Genomic DNA, 27,262 nt, shown 5'->3' with positions numbered 1-27,262 from the left:
CCCTCTCTGTTTTTATTTATTTTTGTCTGCCCCACTTCATTATTATTAAAGTAAAGATACAGATTAATGATTCTTATTGCACTATTGGATAACCAACTTTATCCCCTCAGTTTTTCTCTAGTCTACCCTGTACCATGTGAACCCCACTGGATTCTATCCTATTCTATTCCATTCTATGTTTTCCACCATTCTATTTTATTCTACTGTTCTACCATCTGCTGAGGATTCTGGAATCTCTACTTTGTTACTAATTGATTGGAATGATTAAAGGGCTCCAGTTGACTGAGCTATTTTGATGAATTGTTGTGTTGTTCATTTGGTATATCAGGGTTGTCATCCAACTATAAAACCATACACTTGATTTGCTACCTTTAAAGTTTTGCTGCTACTTCCTTGAACAGGATATGAAATGTGCTACCTTTGAAGTTGACATTGTTTTGTTTATATATTATTATAATTTTACTACTTTCATTACATATGTTTACAATACTTAGATTTGTCTGTAGACAACCTCACCACACTACCACAGAAGTGTCATTCTATTTTGAACATTGTCAGTGGTGTAAAATAGTTTGTTTTTGACGTGAGCGTATGCCCGGTTCGCCTTCACTGTAAGACAATGGTGTTAGTGCAAACAACGTTCTTGCTCAAAACTCTACCAATTAATGTAATTATGCTCTCAAACTACATTTTGAACCTGTTAGCTTCTGAAATAGACCTTATGTTGTTTTTGCTCCGGAACATTCCTTTAATGATGAGCCTCTGTGTTTATTGGACTTCCTATAACAAAATTCACTTTGTGGATATTACCCTACACATGTAACCCATTTCAGCTTTTCCCTTGTGCCAGTATCTGGCCTTCTCTGAGAAAAGGCTGCTTTCCATTTGCAAAATGTCATGAGTCCTGTGTGGCCTTTCACTTTGACTGGAAACATCTACTGGTTTTAGAGACCTTTCAAAAAATCCTCCCCAGCCCTGTTTTTAAGGAGCAGCTAATGGCTGAGGGGACGGACAGGCCTTTTAAGTGTAACCTCTGGCTACTGCTGTCTGGGCCGTAGGAAGCGCTTTATAGTAGGGAGATGCAGGCAGGTGCGGCCCTTTGTTGCTGCATGTCGTGTGACTGAGCGATTAAGTGTGGTATGAGCCTTTGGCATGCTGGCACTGGGCAAGCATTTAGTCACTCAACCACAGACAATACCTGTTAATCCGACATTATCTGCCAAATAATCCTAATGCACAGGATAGATATTGTTTTAAAAACAGTTTCCCTTGTCTGCCGGTTGATGTTGTGTGTTGAAAATGATATGAGTTATAGTTTTTTTGTTTGGCATTTATGTGAAAAACTCGATAACACTTTACTTGACTATATTGATATAAGAGTGACATAACACTGTCATGAACACATGACACTGTCATGACACATGAACCCTAACCCTAATCCTAACCTCTAACCCTAATCCTAACCCTAAACCTAACCCTAACCCTAACTCTAATCCTAACCCTAACTTGTTATGACAAAAACCGAATGACACTTAATGACAGAAGCGTTTTGTCATAAACTTTATGCCATTGTTGATATCATGTTCATGACAGTGTCATGTCACTCTTGTCGATATCATGTCGATACTGTCAAGTAAAGTGTAACCAAAAACTCTGATCTAAAGATCTAATAGTACTGAACAGTTTAAAGAAAGGCCAGAGGACTAAAAGGAACATTGTATTATGTGTATAAGTATAAGTACTCTTTTGATCTTGTGAGGGAAATTTGGTCTCTGCATTTATCCCAATCCGTGAATTAGTGAAACACACTCAGCACGCAGTGAATACACAGTGAGGTGAAGCACACACTAATCCCAGCGCAGTGAGCTGCCTGCATCAACAGCGGCGCTCGGGGAGCAGTGAGGGGTTAGGTGCATTCCTCAAGGGCGCTTCAGCCGTGCCTACTGGTCGGGGTTCGAACCGGCAACCCTTAGGTTTCAAGTCCGAAGCAATAACCAGTAGGCCACGGCTGCCACTTTCTGTGTATTGACAAAGCACTCATTGATGTGTTAGAAACTTAAAGGAAAACTCTACCTAAGAACAACATGCAGTCTATTATTGGATGATAATGAGTGTATATTTTGTTGGAGACCAAAACAACATTGCAGTTTTGAGTAAGACTGGAATATCAATTTACAACGAAATGGTAGCATAGCCTTTGGTGACAGCTTTGCTTTGCTGATTTACTGCTAAGTAAGTCACCCTTTTAAGCCATTAACTAGGCTGCATAGGGTCTCTGCAGACAAATTGAAGTATTTTTACCTGTATGAAAGGGTATAAAAAAGACTGTGTCAGTCATTGCATTGCCTTGATGTTATTGAAGTTGCTGTCTCTTGTGAGAAGAGAGTGCATATAAGCCAAACTCTCCTCCTTTTGTTTCCATTGGCAGTAGCTTGTGCTGTATTCGGTAATCAACTTGTATGGACTTTTCTCAGCCAGATGGCAACAACCAGAAGAATTTTAGTACTGCACAATACCCTTTCTGTACTCTTACAAATGATTGTTTAGAGTATGGACCCTCTCCACAGTACCACAGATGATATGTTTTTAGAGAGTATGGACCCTCTCCACAGTATCACAGATTGATATTTTGAGCCTTGTCAGTGCCTTTAAAGCTGCAGTTGGCAAGATTTTTTTGATCATATTTATCCAAAAAAAGCCCCAGGTTGTTCTTAGACCATAGTTGTCTTATAATTCAGTTTCAAGCTTTTTCCAGCAATCATGAATCACACCTGGCAAAGGAACTACACCGTAAAGTACAACAAAATTCTGTTCCATATTATTGCAATCATCATCAGTCTTCTTAATTGAGAATTGTTTTGGACCCTAGAGGTGCAACCAGTGGTTGAAATAAACATTATATTAAACGTTTCAAAAGTGCTGTAAACACATGTTTCTTGTCAACAAAGGTTTTAAATGTTGTTGTTTACCAGTATTCTTAAAGAGAGTGTTGTGATCAGCACAGCCATTGATTGTCTACAAAATTGTTTTAGCAGCGCTCCTCAGTCTGTCATCACATAAAGCCCTCCCCATATTTCAGACACATTTCAACCCGTTTCAATGGGAGGGTGAGCAGATGGATCTGTCAGAGCAAATGCAAAGAGCTCTCAGACTCATCTTGCTGCCGGTCTATGATTACATGGTAAAAACGGCAAAACTGTTTAAAGCTGCTTCTAAAAAGAAAACCCACTCAACACCAGCTGCATGACCAAATAGCTGTAATATTACAGGGAGGCATTAAGAAGCAATAAGTAACATGTCATTCATTTCCCATTTCCTTGCAGCTCTGATGTTTGTTAACCTAAGCCATCATTGGAGGAGTTAAGAGGCCACAGCATTGAAGCAAGATTTGTCCCTCCTGTCACGTCACCCTCATATCGTCAGCTCCGTCACAGTGTGGGTGATGAGGCCGCTGTGGGGTCATTGCCTGGGCCTCCTCCTGGCCTTGTCGTCCACCGTCTTTGGGCTCCACATCCCCCTAGAAGGTGAGTGTGTGTGTGTGTGTGTGTCTACACTCACATTTGTGAGACAGAGGGCGTCATTCTGTTGGATTGTGTTGTTTGTGTGTGTCTGTGTAAGTGTGTGTCTACTATGTCTCTGTCTGTTTGTATTTTGTGTGTGTGTGTGTGTGTGTGTGTGTGTCTGCACTCACATTCTCCATGAATCCTCACTCTGGCATGTCCTCTTGGTAGATGCTCAGTAGCTCAGTAGCACACGCAGTCCCCTGGCAGACCCCATGCAATTCAGTGTGCTGTAGTGGACTGCTGTCATTCCCAACATCTCCCAATTCCTCCAAGTGCTGGATTTATCTGTATCTAATGTCTCTCCTCCAGGGCTCTAGTCCTTCCTGCATCCACTGTATCCATCTCTGCCACTCCAATTATTCTCCAACCAGACCAACCAACCAGCATTCCATCCGCTCTTTGACTGTTCTCGTTTCTCTTTTTTTTTTTTTTTTTTTTTTTTCCAGTGGAACAGCTGCCAACCATCACGGCAAAGGCGCCCAGCTTCTTGATTGCCTTCCCGTTTGATGAGAGTTTCACTCTGAAGTGCGAAGCCAAAGGCAACCCGCAGCCAGCGTGAGTGCAACACTGCATACTACACAAGTGCTACCGTCACTGTATAAGATTTACACTCACTCGGTTAACACATACCACTGGGAGAATGAACTGTCCTGGACAGGGGCATATACAGTATATATGACATAAAGTATTTGCCATATACTACAGTACTAAGACATATCCATATTTGTTTTGTTTTATTACATCAATGAGAAACCAGTCAGATTAAGTGATTGTAGAGTTTGTATATGCTATATGGCATATTACTATTTCTGTTGTGTCTCCAAGTCAGTGAGAAAAAAATCTATTTTTTTTAACCCGTGGCAGATACCGATGGACAAGAGACGGGCAGCACTTTGACCCACGGCGCGATCCTCGGCTTCAGACGCACCCGAACTCCGGGACCTTTGTGATCCCCAACAATAAACACACCTCTGAATACCGTGGGAAGTACCGATGCTACGCGTCCAACGAACTAGGAACTGCCATAACAGAGGAGACCCAGTTTATTGTACCCAGTAAGTGGAGCAGCATTGCTACAGCTGAAGCATGCAGGGTTATTTATTTCAAGGTTATAGTATGAAAAAATGACTCTAGAAGTGCCATAGCAAAGATGGCATAACAAATACTTCTCAATTGTCAAGTACATCCTTAGCATTTTTATTATAAGTTATAGAAGATTTCTTTGGCTTGTAGTCACATTCTATAGGGCCATAGAAACAGCAACAAAGGGCTCAAAACAGACAGACAGGACCGTGATAAAGCACACACTATGCCCCCATAAGTGCTTGGAAGCACTCATAATAAGATGCAAGTGAACCACTTTACCATTGAGCTATTGATGCACTTTGAGCACTTGAAGATAGTTTCCTTGACTTTGTTTTGCATGTGAAGATGCCCCGAAGTTCCCCAAAGAGAAGCTGCCGGCTGTGGTGGTTGAAGAGGGCAAGTCCATTGTCCTGGAGTGCAACCCCCCCGAAGGTATCCCCCCACGCCATATCTACTGGATGACTAACGGTGAGGGCCTACTACAGTACACATGATGCAATCATTACAACTGTTTTATTCAGTGGATGGTTCACAGATGCAGTATGACTTGAAAAAGATAGCATGTCCAATAAAAAGCTGGTGTTCAGAAGAAAGACCAGAAGAACAGAAAAAAATGCTAAACTGGTGCACTGCTCTTTCCTAAGAAAACTCTATTAGTTGTGACACCAAAAGGGTGATGTTTTGAGTCAAAGTGCATTTGGTACGAGTAACACATTTTTCTAAGGGAAGAGCAAAATGCCAGTTTTTGAGTTTTTCTAATAAAACCACTTTCCTGTCACTCAAACGAAACTAGACTATACACGACTGTTCTCTTTCATGTTGTCCCTGGATGACCACTGGTGAGCAGCACCCACATCAGTCTAACCACAACAACATGGAAAAGGGTTTTTCAGTGGATACTATGCAAGAATCAGACAATTTCAATATCATTCTCCAGCATAAGCTCATATTATCTGGGTTGGATGTTTTATCTGGTTTCTCAATGCTTAGTGTAACAAAATCAGGAAGACTATGCAGATTTGATCTAATGTGACTTGAGTTACAGGTAAGGTTGGTATAATGGTATAATGTTATAATGTAAGGTATAATGTTGTCTGTTTGTGTGCTCTGTGGGAATTACTCTATGATCTTAGTGTTGATTCTGCCTTGCTCAACCTGTTCAGGTAAATGTTCGACAGCGGATTTACAAGGATCAACATATTTTCCTAACAGACACACTACTCTACAACGTGAACTAGCCTGAGTGTAGCAATGCAATAATAATCATGAGTAGCAGTGTTATTCCTGTTAAAACAATATGCTAAAACAAATTAATATAATCTAATGCATATTTGCTGCCCCAGTTTGAATGCTGAAAAGCACAGACTCATCTCTGGACAAAGCTCTCAGAGCTTAGAAGTATTTGGGTCAGCTGTGTGTGCTAGACACTGTTCCCCCTGTTGCTGTCCTCTTTGGCAGTGCTGCAATCAGAGAATGCCCAGACCTTGGCCCTCTTTCAGCTGGCCAACAAGTGATAAGGTGTCGTCCGTCGTCGCTGGTCAGGCCTGCTCGCTCCCGGCCTGAAATGTTCTCGCTCATTAAGACCTGAGTCATGGTCAGGATACAAATACAATACAGACTGTGACACACACTGTGGAGAAATAAATGGGGATGTGAAATGGTTTACTTGTTGAGAAGTATTTGTCTCTGTGTGTGGGGTGGGGGTGGGCACCCATGCTAAAGTTGGCACCCATGCTAAAGTTGACTGAAAAGAGGAATATAAAATCATCTTTTGGAAATTGATCTTAATGCCTTAAGTGAAAAATGAGGAAATATCTAACCTTTAAGGACACCAATTTTCTTAGTGAATGAATAATGTATCATAAATAAATAAATGTTCTTCCTTAAAATACAGGGGTCATAAGTATTCCCACCCCTATGTTAAATTCCCATAGAGACAGGCAGATTTTTATTTTTAAAGGCCAGTTATTTCATGGATCCAGAATACTGTGCATCCTGATAAAGTTACCTTGGCCTTTGGAATTAAAATAGCACCACATCATCACATACCCTTCACCATACCTAGAGATTGGCATGGGTGTTATTTCAGTTAGCCTATTAGCTGGTTTGATGCTCATTGAGCTCAATGCAAATCGGTGTCCTTAAAGGTTAGATATTTCCTCATTTTTCACTTAAGGCATTAAGATCAATTTCCAAAAGATGATTTTATATTCCTCTTTTCAGTCAATTTTAGCATGGGTGCCAATACTTTTGGCCTTCACTGTATATATTCATATCAAATAATTGAAAGTTTATCAAGAGCTTCTTCAACAGCTTCTGCAGATGAGGCCTAATGGAACTCTTTTTTGAAAGTTATGTTCCGTGAATAATTGCCATGGCAACCAGAGTTGACCATGAAAACCGACTACTAGGAGGCAGAGGCATTGTCATGAGTGAATGGGCTAGTTTGCGTCTCAGACGGGAGTTTTGGTGAGAGGGAGCAATCCAGGGCAGTCTGAGCCTTTTGGTCCACAGGAAAAATAGGCATAAAAGCCTCATCCTCACAGGCAGTAGTGCCCTTTCACTGTACAGAAGGGCCTCTTGTGACCCCTGTTTAAAGACAGACTGTGGAAATAAATTCCCTCTTTTTGATGTATTTTTAAGAGCAATTCTTGTTATAGTCTCAAATTCATATGGTGATGTGAAAGACGAATCAACACACCTGTGGTTCCCTCAAGCCAGGCAATGCATTAGTGTGTTGGAGGGGGACGAAACACCCAGCACCACATTGCCAACAATATCTTTGAAAGATGCCAGTTGGCATGCTGGCAAGACTTAATCTGGGTGCCAGCTGGGACTTTGTAAGGTTTTTGCATTCTGTTAAGGTAGTTAGCTCAGTAGTTCTAGATCAAAACTCCTCCTAATGATGATTTAAAATGGAGGGGGAGGGGCATGGCATTATGGATGGCCACAACAGCTCAACAGCTCTCTCTCTCTCTCTCTCTCTCTCTCTATATATATATATATATATATATATATATATATATATATATATATATATATATATATATAAAGATATTTAAATTTTTTCTCTTTCTCTCTCTCTCCTCAGGGCTGCATCATATTAACCAGGATGAGAGGGTGTCCATGGGTCTGAACGGGAACCTCTACTTCTCCAATGCCGTAGTGAAGGACAGTCGCCGTGACTACTGCTGCTTTGCCGCCTTCACCACGATACGCACCATCGTGCAGAAGACAGCCATGTCTCTAGTGGTCAAGCCCGGTAAGTAGGCTCATGACAGGCCCAGGGGGGATCAGAGGGTTAGCTTCAGTTAGTTAGCATCCCAGTTGGTCACTACCCTCGTTAAAAATGGTCTCTGACGTGCTCACTTCCAGCCACATTTTCACAAACAAACCAATGTGGTACATTACAGGTGGACACAAAGGTATATTTTCTGTGTGTATTGGTTGATGAACTAGTCATTTCATGCTAGAAGGATCAGCCAATCCACATGGACAACATAACTTATGACCATCTGTAATGTGGCACCTAATTGGCTTGTTTGTGAAAATGTGGTTAGAAGTGAGTAAATCTTGGATGCCATTTTAAAAGACTTTTGGCTGAAATAGCTAGCATGGGCCATTGAAGTTAATGGGGGCAGTACTTCCTCGCCTTCTCCAGTTCTATATAATAGGCCTACCTCCATGGTCAGGCCATGTACCCCTCAACTACATATAGATAGATAGATAGATAGATAGATAGATAGATAGATAGATAGATAGATAGATAGATAGATAGATAGATACTTTATTGATCCCCAGGGGAAATTCAAGTGGCTGAGACTGTAGCGTTGCATTGCAGATATGCAATGGAAATGTTCACAACTCTCTCTCCCATGTTTCAGTAAAAGGTGATGCTGAGTTGGAGGAAGGCAAAAGCACAGGTAAGGATTGTTTAAGCTTAATGACCCAGAAATGCATAAAGTAGTTATTTCAAGCAAGAGTTTATTAACTTGCATGCCTATATACACATGCACACTCACACACACACACACACACACACACACACACACACACACACACACACACACACACACACACACACACACACACACACACACACAGACACACAGACACACACACACACACACACACACACACACACACACACACACACACACAGGCCACACATTGCACATACATAGTCTTAACATTTGTGTGAATCCTTCCTAATGATTTGTGGTGAATGGGTTCCTTAGAACGCGAGCCCAGCCTACTGCTGCCCCCTAGTGACCAGTCAGTGGTGCACCTGGTGAAGGGAGACGAGTTGGAGCTCGAGTGCATTGCTGAGGGACTGTGAGTAGCCTGCCTGAAGTTTTTCTTTCTATTCTCAGTCACGGCGCCGCCACTGCTGCAGTTGACTCTAAGATATTACATTTACATGAACATACATCATGTACAGACACTGATGAGTGGCTCCTTGTGTGTGTGTGTGTGTGTGTGTGTGTGTGTGTGTGTGTGTGTGTGTGTGTGTACTGTATGTGTGTAGTCTTGTGTGCACTTGTAAATGGCTTTATGTACTGTGCTGCAAAGGAATGTACAACTATTCCACAGTGCAAATGCAGTCTATTACCCATTTGAAACACAATAGTTGTTTATTTAAGCTAATAAGCCCTGAGAGGCCGTAGGTTACACTGATTTTAGAACAGCTAGAGGCGTTGTTAGGCACGACACGCTAGAGTTCTTCCGCCAAGAAATATATTTCCTCTACCTGAATGGTTGCCGAGCAACTTTGAGACGCAGCTACTTTAACTTTTGTATCAAGTTATGGTAGCACAGTAATATAGAATGAGATGCAGTCAAGGTGTATGTTTGTGCTGGATTTTACAACAGCATCGAACACGATTCAGCCAGTCATAATCAAGGACCGGAACTATCCATTTTAGAAAGTAATAGTAATAACAAACACTTTAGTTCAAGGAGCCAATCATCACCTGCCTTTCATTCACCATGAACAGACACAGCGAATGAATGATCTTCATATCGACTCTTATTTTATAAACATGCATGAGGTAATTTATTGTAGTAAATGTCATTCTATATTTGATTGGTGGGGTGTTTGTTACCTATGCACACCAGACCCACTCCCTTGTATGAGTGGACCAAACTGCGTGAGAAACTACCTGAGAGGACCAACATAAAGAATTTTGGGAAGCTGCTGACCCTGGCTAAAGTGAAGGAAGAGGACGATGGAGTGTACAAGTGCACAGCAAAGAACAGTCTGGGAGAGAAGTCCCACTTATTCAGGGTGTCTGTTGAAGGTGAGAGGGTCAGACAAACTTCTATACGAGTCCTAATTGAAATGATAAGGATTGCTAAATTTAGATTGGATAGGATTGGATAGTCTTTAATATCCCCTATTGGCAATTTGGATTACAGCAAGTAGCCAGCACAAATACACTCAATTAACATAAAACACAAGATAATAAATAAGAACATAATACACATATTCAAATTTGTAGTATGATTCAGCAAGATTGTAATATGTTTCAGGATGTAAACCCAGAATGAATGTAAACAAACACTTAGCATACAGTCTCACAGAATTAATCTGAGCTATTGGCATGTTTTTTTTTTTGCTGGGTATTGTGTGCTTATATCTATTTCTTAAGACTAAATAGTTGAACAGACAATGCTTCTTCTTTTAAGGAATTCTTTTGGAACAGGAAGCGTATTTGATTACTGATAATAAACTTGTGGTCTTATATATATATCCTCAGAGCCACCTCGCTGGGCCGAGGGACTCCCCAGGATCAGCTGGTCACCATCGGGTCGGACGTGCAGATCAAGTGTGCCACCGCTGGCAGACCCAGGCCCACTGTCACCTGGAGGATCAATGGACAGCTCATTGGAGGTATGTGGCTGACTATAAACAGACAAACAGAGCCAGCGATGAGACAAAACACAGTTAGTTTTTGCTCCTCACCAGCACGGTCCAGTGCAGATAAACAGAGACCGAGGGCAGCGATGAGAGTCTGGAGGACTGTGAGAAAAGCCAACCTAGTCCAACTATGCCACCCTGGAGTTGTTGTAAACAACTGACCCAATGATCCTCATTTTATAATACCTGACGAAGATCTGTGAGAAGGAAACGTTGCTATGAATGAAAGTTTCTGGAAGCGTCTAATGTGCAGATCCTTCCTTTGATTTGAGTTTTGATCTAGCACCTGTTGAAGTTATTGGCTTGTGTGTTCCTTGTAGTCTGTTTTTTCTCAAACAATTTACCCCATCCTTATAACTGATGAGTAATTGAAACTAATAGTCCATCTATGTTTTAAGATCCCAAAGGTTATTGGCACAAATCTTAGAGTTGTACAACTACACAGAAAAAAGCCAATCAAACCATGTTATTGTTCTTTTGATTTTTTTTCATCACCACCACAGAAAAAAAGGGTACAAGGCAAAACCATGTAATTGATCTTGCATTTCTGCTTATCACATCAGACAGAAAGAGATGTGAGAATAACAGATGATAAGTCTTTGATTTTGCTCATCAGGGGGCCACTACTGTGTCCAGCCTCTGACACTGATAGCCTTGGTCACCCCACAGCAAATTGGACTGATTCTCCATCTGTTTCAAGTCTCTCACCCGCCCTTCACTCTTCTGTGCTTTCTCCTCTGTCTTTTTGTGCTCAGATATGACCGTGCCTAACGGGCGAGTGTTTGATGACACTATTATGCTGCACCAGGTCCAGCGCAGCGACACTGCTGTCTACCAATGTCAGGCCTCCAACCGCCACGGCTCCATCATGGCCAACGTCAACCTCATGGTGCTCAGTAAGTGTCTGGTCAGAGGTGGCCGAGCAGGGGGGGGTGGACGGGAGAGATAGGGAGCCTTCAGTCGGCTCATTCAATGGCTTGCAATGTCGTGAAAGGTCCCAGAGTTTGGGTGATATATTACAGATAGCTGTGAAATTGTTCTGGAATGTGTGTATAGGGTGTTTGTCTCTGATGATTGTTTTGGGTAACACTTTACTTGGCTAGTCCGCCCACAGAGTCTTCAACAGATCATCTGATCAATGTAGCTGTGAAGCACACACTTATCCCGGCGCAGTGAGGTGCTCGGGGAGCAGTGAGGGGTTCGGTGCCTTGCTCAAGGGCACTTCAGTCATGCCTACTGGTCGGGGTTCGAACCGGCAACCCTCCGGTTACAAGTCTGAAGCGCTAACCAGTAGGCCATGGCTGCCTGAACATCACCAATCCAGCCAAATCCATGCCCTAACCTAAACCTTAACCATAAATTGTAATTAACAGAGAGTCAACAGATACTTTAACCTAAACCTTAACCATAAATTGTAGAGAGTCAACAAATACTTTGTTGATAATCTGAGCATCTGTAGATAGTCTGAAGGCGGATTCTCCAAGTAAAATGTTGCTACATGTAGATGCCAAAAACACTTATTGAACCAGTTGTTATACATCTGTCATGCTAGATGCCGAACACTGTAAGTCTTCCACAATGAAACATTTCCTGTTGTATGACATTGTCATGTCAACACTGAAGTTAATTATCATGAAATCTCTGGATATTTGCACATAGCAGTACAAACATAGCAGTACAATAACAGTGCATATTAATAGTCACTAATGTTAACTAATAAGAGGAAATGGCATTGGCCCTGGTGTGTTTATGCCATGAGAAACGAATGTGTCAGACTGTCGGCTTCTATCTCCGCTATGCTCACCTGCGAGCCTGATCATTGATTATGTGCCTGCAGACATCCGTCCTTTGATCCTGACGAAAGACTACCTGGAGTACTCAGCAGTGCAGGGCAAACACGTGGTCTTGTACTGCAAGGTCTTCAGCTCGCCACCAGCTCATATTATCTGGTGAGTTCATAGACGAGATCATTTGCTCAGTGAAAATGGCACAACCGTCTATAGAAATGTTCAAATTGGTTTTGAGGGCCTCCATTTTTATCACAAAAAGGAAGAAGAAGGTCTGCACATTGTACGGCTCCAGAAAGAAGAATTTTACTCTTATTTTCTCTTTTCCATTTTATCATTGTACATGTTTTCACCATTTCATAAAACATGCAATGTTATCTGATCACTGTTACCAATGTTCAGACACACATGTGGTTGAAGGAGGGATCAGGCAGATGATAATGACATATTGAGGACTTCTTTGTTGATACCTAAGCTGTGTCCTAGAGCGAAGGACAAAAAGAGAGATAGAGTAGGAGAGAGATAGAAAGAGAAAGAGAGAGAGAGAGACATATAATAGGTGTTAAAAACAGCCTGAAAATAGCATAATAATGCACCATGGTGAAAGATTTAACACAATTTAACATTTATGACCACACTGTAGGTGTACTAAAAGAAAAAAAAAATATTTAGCATCCTTATTTACTCCTCAAGCCACCATCTAACCTGTTTTAAATCAAGTCGGTTTATTTACACATAAAGCACAATTAAAGCAATAGTGTTAACAAGTTAAACAGGTGATTAGTCCATATAATACAATACAAAAGGAATAACCCTTCCTGTGTTGGGGATGTTGTCTGGCAGGACCTCAGGTGAGACCGGAGCTATTGTGGAAGGCGGACGATTCTCTGTGCTTGCGGACGACGGCTCTCTGTTGATCAAGAGCGTGGAGGGAGGCGACTCGGGACAGTACACCTGCCAGGCCTCCAACTCAGAGGGAGTGACAGACATCACGGCCAAGCTGGAGATAAAAGGTATCGGCCTCCGGAGAGAACGAACACTGCTTGTTACCCCGCTAACATATTCACAGAGCTGTCAGGTGTGGTGTTCTTATAGCAATGTTTTTACATGTGAGGCTTTTCAGATTACTTGGTTGTGGAGTTGATGCGTTTGAGACCTTAGAACAATCAGTGGCTATCCTCTCTTTCCTCTCTTCTCCTTTCCTCTCCTCTCCTCTCCTTTCTTCTCCTCTCCTCTCCTCTCCTCTCCTTTCCCTCTCCTCTCCTCTCCTCTCCTCTCCTCTCCTTTCCTCTCTTCTCCTCTCCTCTCCTTTCCTCTCCTCTCCTCTTGTCTCCTTCAGATCCGACTCGGATTGTTGAGCCCCCACAGGACTTGAAGATTCTGCGTGGCACGATGGCCCAATTTATTTGCCAAGCGGACTATGACAGGAGCCTCCGGAGGGAGCTTGAGATCCTTTGGGCGCGAGATGGCGAGGAGACATACCTCAATTCCACAGAAGACGTGCGGTAAGAGTGCCACCCAGACTGGCGACCCGCTACAAGTTGGCACAGTGTTATTGAACAGTGATGATGAATGGTTCTGCCACCCGTGCGGGTCCGTTTTGTGTTGTGATTGCCAGTTCTTTATATACACTAGGGCTTCATGTTGTGTGGCTGTGATGTCTTTCCATTAGAACCATTCAGCAGTGGAATTGTAACTTTTTTGTCTGAATCCTTTATGCAATTGAAATATGATCTAATAACTCCTTTCCTCATTGTAAGGAGGTTAATGGATTGATTGATTGATTGATTGATTGATTGATTGATTGATTGGTTGATTGATTCACAGTTATGATAGAATGTGTCAGCCTGTGAGTCGAGTGTGAAGATAGTGTTGGTTTTATAGGTTTTCTGTAGACGACGGGATTCTGCAGATCTCCAACGTGAGTCACAGTGATGAGGGCTTGTACTTATGCATCGCCAGGACGACCTTGGACCAGGACAGAGCCACTGCATATCTCACAGTACTGGGTAGGTCAACCTCCAGCTCTCCCTCCAGCTCCACTCCTCACTGACTAAACACCTACAGTACAGTGTGCTATCCGTGACCTAGAAAAGATCCCCAGTCAGTGGAATATTCTGTGTGTTTCTTAATCACTATTGCAGCTATTTGAACTCAAAACAAAGGTCAGACGCCCTGTGTATTTCATATTCTCTCTGAACGCAATCCTGCTGTCTCATTAGCGATCAGCGTTTTGCTTACCCATCTCGGTGATATTTCTCGCTGCAGTAATTGCGCTCATCATTTTTAACTCAACGCAACTCTAATGATCCCTCCGTCTCTCTCCTCCTTCTCCTCTCCTCTCTTCCCCTCTCCTCTCCTCTCCTCACCTCTTCTCCTCTCCTCTCCTCACTCCTCCTCTTCTCCTCTCCTCTCTTCCCCTCTCCTCTCCTTGCTTCTCCTCTCCTCCTCTCCTCACTTCTCCTCTCCTCTCCTCTCTTCTCCCATCCTCTCCTCACCTCTCCTCTTCTCACCTAACCTCTCCTATCCTCACCTCTCCTCTCCTCGCTCCTCCTCTCCTTTCCTCTGTATGTCCCATTGCAGATGTCCCTGAGGCGCCCAAGAACCTGGTGCTTGCAGAGAAAAGAGGGCGCAGTGTCAGGCTAAAATGGACACCTGGCAAAGAACACAACAGTCCCATCACTGGTAATCACCCAGCCCCTCTCAGCAAATAGTTTAAAGCAGCACAAATTAATTTGTTGAGAGAAAGCCAAACAGCTCAGTTTCAAACCATGTAATTCATCCGTATTGTTACTGATGGATATCATAACTTGGAGTGCAATTCACAATTTAAAGGGATTGTGTTATGCTCGATTGCATAAGAATTTGCCATGCTACTCTTAATGCATTACTGTACATATTTTTTCCTATTACATGTGATTGATGTGTCATTTTTAAGACTAGATGAGTTCATGCATGCACAATGCACATCTAACAGAAAATATTTATACGGGGCAAAATTAGCATTTTGCAGTGGAACTGGGCTTCCAAGCAGAAGCCACAAAGTCATGGAGTGAATTCCCAGTTGTGCTCCTGAGAAAGGCGCTTAACCATGAGTTGCCCCAGGAAAAGTGTCCCTGTAATTGGTCTCTGTGAGTTGCTCTTAATAAGAGCATCATCTACATGGCTGTAAATCAGAGAATCAGAATCCTACCTACTTTGTCTGGACTGATGGTAGTTTTGGGGTTTGTGCTGTCCAGAATTCGTCATTGAGTACGAGGAGAACCAGTGGGACCCCGGGAGGTGGCGTGAGCTGGAGAGAGTACCGGGCAACCACGTGTCTGCAATGCTGATGCTGCAGGGCCACATCAACTACCAGTTCCGCGTCTCTGCCATCAACGACCTGGGCCAAGGGCCGGCCAGCAGACCCACGGAGAGATACAAAACCCAGGCCACAGGTCAGTCTGACCACATGTCCACTAACACTTATTTCGCTCCTGGCCGTGTCTCCGTAATGGTGTTCACAGTGATCACACCATTTCTCTCTTTGTCTGTCTTCCTCTCTCTCTCTCTCTTTCTCTCTGCAGCTCTTGCCCTTTCTAACCATCTTTCACTCCAGCTCTACTCACCTTTTCTTTCCATCTCCCATTTTCTCATTTCTAACACTTATTTTCTCTTCACTCAACGTCCTTTTCTATCTCCTCTCACGTTTTATTTCTCACTCTCTCCGCTGACACTCATTTCTGCTTCATAGTTGATTTCTCAGGTTCTTCATTCAACACCTTTCTTTCTTAAAAAACAATCCATGCATCTCTCCGTCTCTTCTTCTGTTTCACATCCCTCTCTCACTCTCTCTGTCCATCCATCTCTCTCTCTCTCTTTCTCTCTCAATCTCTCTGTCTGTCCATCCGTCTCTTCATCCATCTCACGTCGTCTGCGGACTTTCTCCCCCCAGGGCTCTCAGTTCTCCTTGAACTTTCACAAAGCTGCTTGCTCATGGACTTTTTAAGGTTTACACTCAGATTAGACCGCCTCAGTAAATCCTCATGCGCATTTTAATGCCCCAATAAATTGGGCAATACCTTTTACAGTACAGTTTATTATCATTACTCGTGATTTACCGTGCTGCCACCGTAAATCCGTGCGGCGCTATTGATTTTGGCAAACGCGTCGCCAGGATCAGATTGAGCCGACAGTTTGTCTGGTGTGTGTCTCCTAACAGAGCCAGACAGGAATCCAGAAAACATCAAAATTGAGGGTCACCTGCCAAATCAGATGGACATCACTTGGGAGGTATGGCATCATATTATACCACCACCAACATCAGATGAAAAATGTTTGCCAGCTATGTTGTATGTCAGCGATGTACCCATCAGCTGTCAAGACAGACTGCGTTCCTAGGCTGCATATTACAGTCTGGGATCAGAGTAGTGGTAAAAGTAAATGATGGATTCATTTGTATCATAATGCTTGTTTGCACATTCATCACATTCATGTTCTCTAAGGGGAATGAAATGAAGACGGATTTGCAGTTAAGTGACAGAAATGCCCCTGGGTAGCTAAAATTGGCAGTGTAATAAACACTGATGTTCTTATTATTTTGATTTGATGAATGTTAGTTGGTATTCAATGTTAGTTATGTCATAAATTGATTTTATTAACAGCCTCGATAACTTCATTCTTTACATCACTGCAGCACAGCAACTAATGTCTTCAGATGAACTATTACTTCAGAGATAACTGCCCAATGCGGGTGTAAAAGTTCATTAGAGTTTGTGCGTGTGCCCCTGCTGTGTGTGTGTGTGTGTGTGTCGTGTGCCCCTGCTGTGTGTGTGTGTGTGCGTGTGCCCCTGCTGTGTGTGTGTGTGTGTGTGTGTAGCCACTGCTGCCGGTGGAGCACAACGGCCCCGGGCTGGAGTACAAGGTGAGCTACCGGCGGTTGGGTGTGGACGACCGCTGGACAGAGCAGATGGTCAAGAGGCACTTGTTTGTGGTGAAGAACACGCCCACGTTTGTGCCCTATGAGATCAAGATCCAAGCCCACAACCAGGAAGGTTGGGGGCCAGAGCCCAAGGTGGTGACTGGCTACTCGGGAGAGGACGGTGAGTGTTGTTGTGTTTCGCTATGGTAACGGACAAGCAGGGCTTAAAGTTCTCCAACACCCTCTCAGAACTCAGACGTCATCTGGGTTGCTTCAAATTTGAAAATAGATAGGTATATTTCATGGCTTCAAAAATGTCTGATGCCTTAAGGCACAGAACGTTCCCTTTGCTTTAAGCCCTGAACAAATGATAAAACTTGGATTGTACTCAGTTCCACCCAAACTGGCTCAGATCTAGCCTCGGTCTGGCCCTGATCCGTTCTGTAGTCGACTGTGATCTGTTGTGGTTATTGCCTGTACGCCACTGTGGACAAGCTTGACAGGAACTGCTGTTGTAATTTTGGTTGCCCATCCCCTCTGAACAAATGCTTTGATGCGCTGTAAAAGGTTGGCTTGTCAAATGACCAGTTCTTGTCTGCAGCTGTCTTTTGGCATTGTCTGCGGGAAAATGCATCAGGTTGGATTTCTTTTCTCTTTCTTCTGTTTTTTTTTCTCCTCTCCTTGTCAGAAAAAGCAAGAGCTGAATGGTAGTGTTAATTAGGCCCGTGTGACTGTACAGAGCTGACATTTCCCCCTACATGTAGTCTCCCCTGACAGTCATGAAGCTCTAGGATGTGCCAGTTATAGCCTTGCTGTAAACGTGAGATTTCTGTAGTCCTTTATATCCCTGTGCTCCTACACAAAAGAGACTGTGCATGTATGTAAGAAGGAGGAAGCAAGCCTTGCATTGTGCCTGAGACTCTCAAGTAAAATATGACAAGGGCTGGAGTTTTACGCATCAGGCGTGATCATTTTCCATGTTCAAGTTCATTGCATCAGCAAAGATTAAGGAGAGGGGAGGCAGACTGCAGAATGCAGGGATCCCCTCCCCTATATACATGGACAGTCCCATCTGATAGAACAGCTTAGATGAAGTATGGATATGTATCTATATGTGTATGTATCTATGCACTTTATCTTTGGCTGTGTGTGTGTGTGTGTGTGTCTGTAATCTGTCTGTAATCTTTGGTCACATATCTGTTAGTGTGATCTGTGTTGATCAGTGAGTGTGGCCTATGGTTACATTTCCGTGTGTGTGTGTATGTGTGTGTGTGTTTGTGTGTGTGTGTGTACACATATCTGTGTGTAATCTGTTTGTGTGTTATCTCTGCTGTGCTCGCTGCAGTACCACTGGCGTCTCCTGAGGATGTGTCTGTAGAGATGGTGAATACCACTCTGCTGCGGGTGCGCTGGAGCCTAGTCCCTGCCAACATGCTGCGTGGGCACCTGGGGGGGTACAACGTGAGTCTCCCCCTCTCCCTCTCCCTGTCTACCCTCTCCGCTCCCGTGCCCTCGCCATCCCCTGTCTCTACCATCCTTTTCAGAGGACTTCCCTAGTCAGCCTATGCCCCTTTTCCTACCCTTCCTTCACTAAAGTATCTATCTATCTATCTATCTGTCTGTCTGTCTGTCTGTCGGTCGTTCATTTCTAATATACTATCTATCTCTCACCACTGGCACTCCACAACTTTAGCTAGCCCCTCTGAATGACCTTGAACCCACATGCCTACCCTCATCTTTCCTGTGTCCATGCTGCAATCTCTCAATCTCAGTCTAACTACACCCTTACCCCTCGCTGCTTAGCATTTGAAAAGCCAAGCCATCAACTAAACACGGTGGTCAGGCATGGTCCTGAAAAGCCCCTTCAAAAAGCTATACTCAGACGTCTGCAGGTGTTTGCATGTCCACATAACAAAGTCCTGCATGCATCTGAATACCTCCACCACTCAGATGGCTGATGTTCACTTTGTCCAGATACAACCCTTTTCAAGAAGTAGTGCCCTTTTCTTTCTCCTCTCCACATTCCTGCTCTCAGAAAATACTATCTATAGCTAGCTGTAGGCCTACAGTACACCTCCTCTTCTATCCACGATGGTTCTTCCTGTGAATATGTATCACACTGCTCCACTGCACGTCTTATTTGTTTCCGTCTCTGTGTGCCTGCCTGCATAACTGTGTATCACAGCTTTCTCCTGCTCCAGTCAGGCACCTTTGTCTGGTCTTTTCTCTGTGAAGTACAACGGCTCCTCTCACGCCCCCTCTCCCTCTCTCCACACGACTTCCCTAACCCTACACACCTCCTCACACAGATCACCTGCGCCTCGACAAGAGCTCTTCCTAACACTTTCCTCCTCCTCTTCTTCCTCCTCCTCCTCTTCCTCCTCCTTTTATTCCTCCTCCTCTTCTTCCTCCTTCTTCTTCCTCCTCCTTCTTCCTCCTCCTTCTCTTCTTCTTCCTCCTTCTCTTCCTTTTCTTCCTCCTCTTCTTCTTCCTCCTCCTCTGCCTTGGCTCTCTACCTGGCCTGGGAGGTCAGCATGTAGTCCGTCCACTACACATAATACCACACTTCCACACACACTACCACACTGACCCCTCCCCAGCATTTCACACACATTCTCTCTCTCTCCGCATGACTACCTTTGTTACCCTCTCCCTCACCCCTGCCTCGCCACACTGCCTGCCTCTACTGTATGGTTACAATGCAGCCCTGCCTGGTCCCTTTTGATGGCCCACACACAACACACACACACACACACACAAACACACACACACACACACCACACACACACACACACACAATGTTGGTTACCACACTGCTCTTCTCCGTCCACATGACTGGCCAGCCTTTCTCCCTGTCCTTCCCCCCTTCTTTATATGCTTCCCTTTTCATCCTGTCTGCCCGCGAGGTGATCGGATTACACTGCCTCCATGTCTGTGTGTGCACCCCAGTTAGACATGCATCTCTCCTTACCTGTCTGACCATATGCTGGCCTTTCACACACTCTCACACACACACACACACACACACACTTACACACACACACACACACACACACACACACACACACACACACACACACACACACGCACACACTGATACATGTTTTGGTCTTTCGCCTCTTCCAGGTGAACTGGTGGAGGATGCGGAGCCTGCTGGCCTCCTCTAAAGCTGCGGGGGAGAAACAGTCCATGCGTGTTTTTGGGAATCGCACACACACCCTGGTCCCCGGACTGAGGCCCTACTCAGAGTATCGTCTGAGTGTCAACGTGTTCAACAAGAAAGGCAATGGGCCGAGCAGTCTTCCAGTGACATTCACAACTCCACAAGAAGGTAAGCATTTATCTTGTGTATTACAGTAAATTAAGATACTGTGCCTGAATCATGTAAACCATGCTCACGCAGACGTATCATTTAACAGCAATGTAATTACTGTAAAAGTCACAGCAATATTTTTGGCTTTGAGAAAACAATAGTAACCATAGAAACCAATATTAATGGCATGGTGAATATTGCTGTAACCATGGGTACCACTGAGCACCAGGGTAAAACAAGAGTTGCCACTGTGATCAAGTCAGTTTTCATTAACATACATGCAAGTCAGAGCCTTCGGATCATAAGAATCAGAGATATGTTTGTGTGTGTTTATTAGTTTGTTTTTAGTTTTGTTTGTTTCTTTCTTTCTTTGCTCACAGTCCCAGAGAAAATGTCACTCTTAAGAGCAACGAACCCCCAGAGAACCTCCATCACACTGGTGTGGGCCCCGCCTATGGAGACCAATGGCATCCTGACAGGCTACAGGTTGCAGTACCAGCAGAGTATGTTCACACACACACAGACAGACAGACACACACACACACACACACACACACACACACACACTCACAGTGTTTACTCTACACCATCAGCTTAGCCTGGTAAAGGCACACACAAACTAACCAGTCTGTCAATGTGAGGCTCTCACTGAAAATCTGACAGGTAGTTGTTGTTGTAATCAGACACGTGATAATGACAGACTAATACCACAGAGGCTTTCAGTGCTGTTATCACATTGTCACTCTTACAGTAAAAGAATTTAGCAGATATTAACAAGGATATCTGATGCAGTTGTTATATTTGATACAAATTACACATAGCCTAATGCAATTTATAGATGAAGTAATGTCAGAATCATGCCACTGGGTGGCACTGTTTAATACATGATCTGTTGGATCAACCATTAAATTGTGAGGGCACAGAAGGCCATGTCATTTGTCTGGTTGAATGTAAAGATACATTTGAAAAACTACCACATATGAGCTCGAGGTACAGTATTCATAGTGCTATATATGTAAATATATGGAGATAAGCACACCAGACCAGGGCTTCAGAAATTGATATGTCTGCATATGTAGAATTCTGATTTTACATATCAGTGCAACAATATGAGTATAAACAATGTGTGTGCTGTATCTTAAGGACAGTGTTTGAGGTGTGTAATACAGTCATCCATATACAAAACATTATATACATTATATATCTGAGATGATTCATGGGAAGAGCATCGCATTCGCTTGTCATTCAGTTCTCATGATCATCTCTTGATAGTGACCATCAGCTGGGAGTGTTTTGTTACATTGACAAACGATGTTCAGAACATCATATACCACTTCAGGTCAGGCAAAGCCACTGCCCATTTCATCTGTCTGACGTGCTGGCTGGCTTATCTCTGTCTGTCCGTCCCATCGACTAGTGAACGACACACAGCACCTGGGCCCCCTGCACTCCATGAACATCAGCCAGCCCGACGTCACCCACTGGGTCCTTGATGGCCTGGACCGCTTCAGCGCTTACAAGTTCTACCTGAGCGCCTGCACACAGGTGGGCTGTGGCCCGGCCATCAGCGAGGAGAGCAGCACTGCCGCCGAAGCCCGTGAGTACCGCTAGCACCTGCGAGACAAGGACGCGTGGGGGTTGGGGTGTCATAACAAGCCGGTCCATAAACACACCTGAACCAGGAATGGGTGAGAATGTAATCAGAAGGCGGGCCATCACAGTACACAATAATGTATGACGACTGTGTTCAGTGGGGGTGGAATGCCATATGGAATTACATGGATATGGTGCTATGTAGGATGGTCTGGTGAAATGCAATGAATTATAATGGAATGCAATGTTTTTTAACATAACCATGGAATGCAGCTATGGAAGGCATTTATTAAGAATGCAGTCTTCGAATCAATTTGAGTTCATCAGCCAATGAAATTCCATTCAGTGCTTCTGAGGCACCGTGTTGATTTGTTGGGATCGTTCATGGCTTGACCTCAACAAAGGTTATAGAGCCGAGTATAGCTCTCGACAATCTTTGGTCTGAGTTGTTCTTCAGGACAAGACCAGCTCAAAAATTTAACAGATAGCCAGATGACCATTGAATGAATTTGCTGAATTTGTGAAAATAAAATTATAGAATTAGTAATACGAGTGACTGCACCTTCAATAGCATCAGTTGGATGCAAAAGAGTTGAATTGCTGTCAGCAGTCATACCAAAGCACACAGCATTCCTGTGGAAACTGTTTGTAGTTACTCTTGGATGAAGATCACTGGAGCCAGAAAATCATATCATGTGTAAATGTAGTTGTCATGCAGCTTATTTATTTTTTTCAAATCACTGTAGGCTACACAGAGATCTCCTGGCAGTAATCCATCCACATGTCAGATATAGTTTTCCTATTATAGTGGAAATTTTAACAGGATTTGGCATGTGATTCGTATTCATGCTTGCTTATCCAGCTGACTTGAACCCGACCGCTGAGGATTTCACACCAACGGCCTTTGTGACCCCCACAGAGATCAGTATGTATGCGTTTGTGTTAGCGTGTAGCTTCTTCCTGTCGTGAGGTCATACATAGACATACTACATACTCCAGTTGTCTTCCCTCGTTATAGTTGCAGACTCTGCAGACAGAGAACATTAGTAAAGCTAACCTGCAATGAATTAGAGATAATAGTTATAATTAATATAGAGAACTAATATAGAATTTACTTGTCATGAATAATTGCTGTACACATTAAGAATGTATTTGTTCTATATTTATAAATCACTAAGACTGTATGTCCTACTAATGATATTGAAGAAAATCGAGTGATCTTTTATTAATAGTACAGAAAAGAAAAATCAAGCCCCATTCACCGACTGTTTGCATGAGTAGTGTTGAACAAAGAAGCCATGAGTGCTTTGTTCTCGTCAAGTAGCTCCTTGGATATGAAATAGAAACAGATTCACCTCTGCTAGCGACATGAACTAAGGGCGTAATCGGAGATTTTCTCTGTTGTAGCTTCAGAAAGTCTGATAGTTGAGCTCAGTGACTGCATTTCACGGTGCACTTACACTTGCTAATTAGCACATTTAGATGCAATTTAGATGGCATTCTCTCAACTTCCTTTGATAATAATAAAGTGCAACATCATGGGTATACCTCTACAGCAATATACTTTTTAAAATTCTGTATTGGATCTGTTGGATTGGATAACCGTGCTCAGATCTCAAAAGTTCTGAAAATGGAGCTTGCACATTTAGGTTGCTGGATCTGTCCTGCTGAAGATGACCACAACCCATCACTTTTGTGATTCTCCCAATAACTATGTCATGTAAATGTTCACAATGGGCGACCGTGTCCATCTTGTTCTCTCTTTCCCCATGAAGATGTCGCTTCAACTACCACCACAGACTCTACTGTGAAAAGTATGTATAAGAATACCCTAGCTTGTGTGTGTGTGTGTGTGTGTGTGTGTGTGTGTGTGTGTTTGTGTGTGTGTGTGTGTGGGTGTGTGAAAGAGAGCCAGAAAAAGAGACTGAGACAGAGAGAGAAACATAGGAAGTGGAGATTGAGCGATAGATTATTCTGACGTCAGTTGTGTCAATGCTGCTCCAATAACAGCCTTGCTAGATTTAGATCTGGAGACAAGTTGTTAAAAGTCAGTGGATACTGACAAAATGTGCCACTTAAAAAGCAAAACTAGAAGGCTCACAACTCAACAAGAGTGCCATTGCACTTCTTTGTTTGACTTATTGCCCCTACTTACATCATCATCATAACAGGCGCATTGGTCTACACATTTCAATTTGTCTTCATTAACCATGTTTGCCTTTCAGCCAAATTTTGACCCAGGTGTCAGCATCCCCTGAAATATTAACTTTTGTCAGTGAAGAATGTAAGCTCATATTGAACCAATTCTCTTTGCTTTGTATTTGGTGCTTTGAGATATTATAATTAATAGTAATAATAATTTAATGCTGTCAGATTAATTACTTTTCCATATTAGTTACAACACTAATGCATTTCCCACCTTGTGAAATCTGAAACCTCAAGCACATTAAGCCTCTCAATGAGGTGTTCTCAGTCTTTGGGGAGATTTTGGTTGCTGTGCACCAGTAGCAGAAGTTAGAAATTGTGGACATCCATGTGATTTGTTGGGCAGCCATGGCCTACAGGGTTAGGGAATCTGACCAAAGGATAGCCGATCCCTGACTGGTGGTAAAAATGTCGGCGGGGGTACTAGTTTGCCATTGCTCTCCCATGTCCACACCCACAGCGTATGTTCACTGCTCACAATCTCCTCAGTGTGTGTGTGTGTGTTCTGCAGTGGTGTTGATAGCTGTTTTGTATCAGCAATACACAGGCTAATTTTAAACCAGGCCAGATGTTTTATTTTCTGCCTCCATCATGTGACATGCTGTTAATTGAGAAGAGAGATGAAAGATAAGCTCAAGGGTATATACATGAGCATAGACAAGCATCAAACTAGCCTAAGCAGCAAACACCGAAAAGTAACCGAGATTAGATTAGAAGGAAATATGTTTTATGTTTTATATCACTCCACAGGCAGAGATGCACAGTTTGTTAGTTTGTTTGTATCTCTAAGGCTTTGCTGAAGTGAGCATAATAGACATTCACCTGCGGCCCCATTAATCTTAATCCTGCCCCTCGCCTTAGCAGGGAATCTTCAGATTGGGAGTCTATGTGGAATTGAACCGTGTTTTCAATAGCCTGTGTGCTCAGGTCCATGCCCACTCAGAGAAAGAGAAAGAAAAAAAGAAACTTTAAATCTACAGAGAGAGAGAGAGAACCTTGAGAAAGTTGTAAAGTGTGTCTTTTTGAATGGCATAATTGGAATCAGACTGACTTGGAATAACTCACTCAAGAATTCCATTCCATCTAAAGAATACTTTCTGTGGATAACTCAAGTCCTGTTTTTATTCAGAGGATCGAAGATCAGAAAGAGAACATTATGGCATGATCACTATAAGAGCACAGGAACAGTCTCTTAGTGCACCTGAAAGTGTAATGTTTAATCAGAGAGGGTGAAGCAGAGCAGTAATCAAGGATCTTTAGTTTACATGTAATCGTCTCTGCAATGTGACTCAAGTGACATTCAAGCGCCATCAAACTTCTTGAAGGTTATTGTTTTTTCCTCAACCGGGGTGTTTTTTTATCTAGCACTTTCTAAGAATGCTGGGTAAGTCATAGACTGTATATAGAGTCTATGGGGTAAATAGTCTGTTTTGTGAAGTACTCTGGGTGTTGTAGAAGATATCTGAATCCATCAGGGGAATATGTTTTGGGGGTATGGAGTGGTGCCGTCCTATTTTAGAGCACATTCATATACAGCATGCACATACAGTATACTGTACACAGACATTCATATCTGGAATAGAATGTTGAGATGTGGCAATGAGTTTTTTTCTTCTGTTTGTGGTTGTTTTTGAGTCGAGTGAGTTCTGTCACCGTGCATGTGTTTGAAACTGCTGTACAGCGCAAGGCTTGTCTTCTGACTGTCTTTCCTCCCTCTCTCTGAAGGCATCACACCAGTAGCAGCTGGCATCCCCACAGGGATGAGTATGTATAGAACTATTTATACTACTGCAGTACAGTAGGTGATAATAAAGCAACTGGCTTCCTTGAAGACAGTTCCTTAAGGAACTGTGTGATAGGAACAGTGCTAATTCTAGTAGAGCTAGTGCCATATGCAACAGTATGTATGTGTATGTCATTCTAGTGGTTTGAATGCCACTTGTGCTAACAGTAGACTAGTTGTTGTAGAACAGCACTGTAATGGTGGTAGTTGTAAAGTTTCAGTGGTTGAAATACCACTGCTTCTAACTGTAGTGGTAGTTGTTGTAGAGCTGTGCAAACAGTATTATTATTATTATTATTATTTATTTAAAGAGGAATGCCTCTTGAGATGTGGCATCTCATTTTCGAGAGGGTCCTCGTATCAAGTATTGGTTACAGTATGTGTAGTCAAATGGTCTTGCTTTTCTAGCACATGAACAACAAATCATAAGGTAAGTTGGATCATGCAAAACTAAATGTTTAGTCCTTTGTTTAGGCATTGGAAGAATACTGAAGAAATGGAACTCTAGAAAACTGAGGGGCAGATATACTAACAAATTAGCACCTGTTTTAGGCGTTACAGTATGTCATAACTTTGTATATCCAGTACTCCGGGAGCACACAATGACATGAAAGTTGCACTTTCCTACAACTGCACCCATAGGAGGATCATGGGGAAGCTGAGAGTTTGGGGGGAAAACATGAGGGAGATGCACACTGAACAGCTGATTAGCTATTCCATTATTTATTTGAAAACTACAGAAGAATGTATGTTGTGCAGTGGAATTCTGCCTGTCTGCCAGGTGTAACCTATTTTTGTCTGTTCTGCAGAAAGACAATCTTTTTCCCTCCTTTCAGCTTTTCAGTGAAATTCAGGAAAAAGTCAGAGAATGTGACATTTGACTGAGAGTTAAAGGTCTAGTAATTTACAGTCAATTTTGTGTTTGATGTGTGCAAAGGTACATTATATCCAGAAGCGATAGAAAGAGTATGGACAGGAACAATTTTTGTTAATTTGTGCCAAGTTGTTAGTTCACCTTTTGAAGTCTTGCCATCTTTTGTTCACTCAGCCACTTCCCTTTGTGTAGCTGCAGCAGTACTTACGTTTTTTGTTATAGCCGCAGAGGACATTGA

General features: G+C 43.0%; 1 protein-coding gene across 1 annotated transcript in view; it reads left to right on the top strand.

Moving 5' to 3' along the window:
* Positions 1–27,262, top strand: part of chl1a (cell adhesion molecule L1-like a) — a 62,872-nt gene that overhangs the window by 20,262 nt on the left and 15,348 nt on the right. The window contains 26 exon segments of the mRNA XM_048240715.1: positions 3,324–3,524; positions 4,010–4,118; positions 4,428–4,618; positions 4,995–5,117; positions 7,741–7,911; positions 8,534–8,572; positions 8,888–8,984; positions 9,768–9,949; positions 10,409–10,420; positions 10,423–10,542; positions 11,325–11,465; positions 12,407–12,518; positions 13,200–13,369; positions 13,696–13,861; positions 14,241–14,365; positions 14,940–15,041; positions 15,596–15,793; positions 16,558–16,628; positions 17,215–17,437; positions 18,602–18,717; positions 20,383–20,587; positions 20,950–21,072; positions 21,987–22,166; positions 23,025–23,087; positions 23,938–23,976; positions 26,093–26,131. Of these exon segments, the coding sequence (XP_048096672.1) occupies positions 3,443–3,524; positions 4,010–4,118; positions 4,428–4,618; positions 4,995–5,117; positions 7,741–7,911; positions 8,534–8,572; positions 8,888–8,984; positions 9,768–9,949; positions 10,409–10,420; positions 10,423–10,542; positions 11,325–11,465; positions 12,407–12,518; positions 13,200–13,369; positions 13,696–13,861; positions 14,241–14,365; positions 14,940–15,041; positions 15,596–15,793; positions 16,558–16,628; positions 17,215–17,437; positions 18,602–18,717; positions 20,383–20,587; positions 20,950–21,072; positions 21,987–22,166; positions 23,025–23,087; positions 23,938–23,976; positions 26,093–26,131 (3,199 nt within the window). The 5' untranslated portion in view covers positions 3,324–3,442.

The sequence above is a fragment of the Alosa alosa genome, chromosome 4 (assembly GCF_017589495.1).
Source record: "Alosa alosa isolate M-15738 ecotype Scorff River chromosome 4, AALO_Geno_1.1, whole genome shotgun sequence".
Taxonomy (NCBI): domain Eukaryota; kingdom Metazoa; phylum Chordata; class Actinopteri; order Clupeiformes; family Clupeidae; genus Alosa; species Alosa alosa.
Note: the sequence above shows the minus strand (reverse complement) of the source record. Positions and strands in the feature narration are given on the sequence as shown.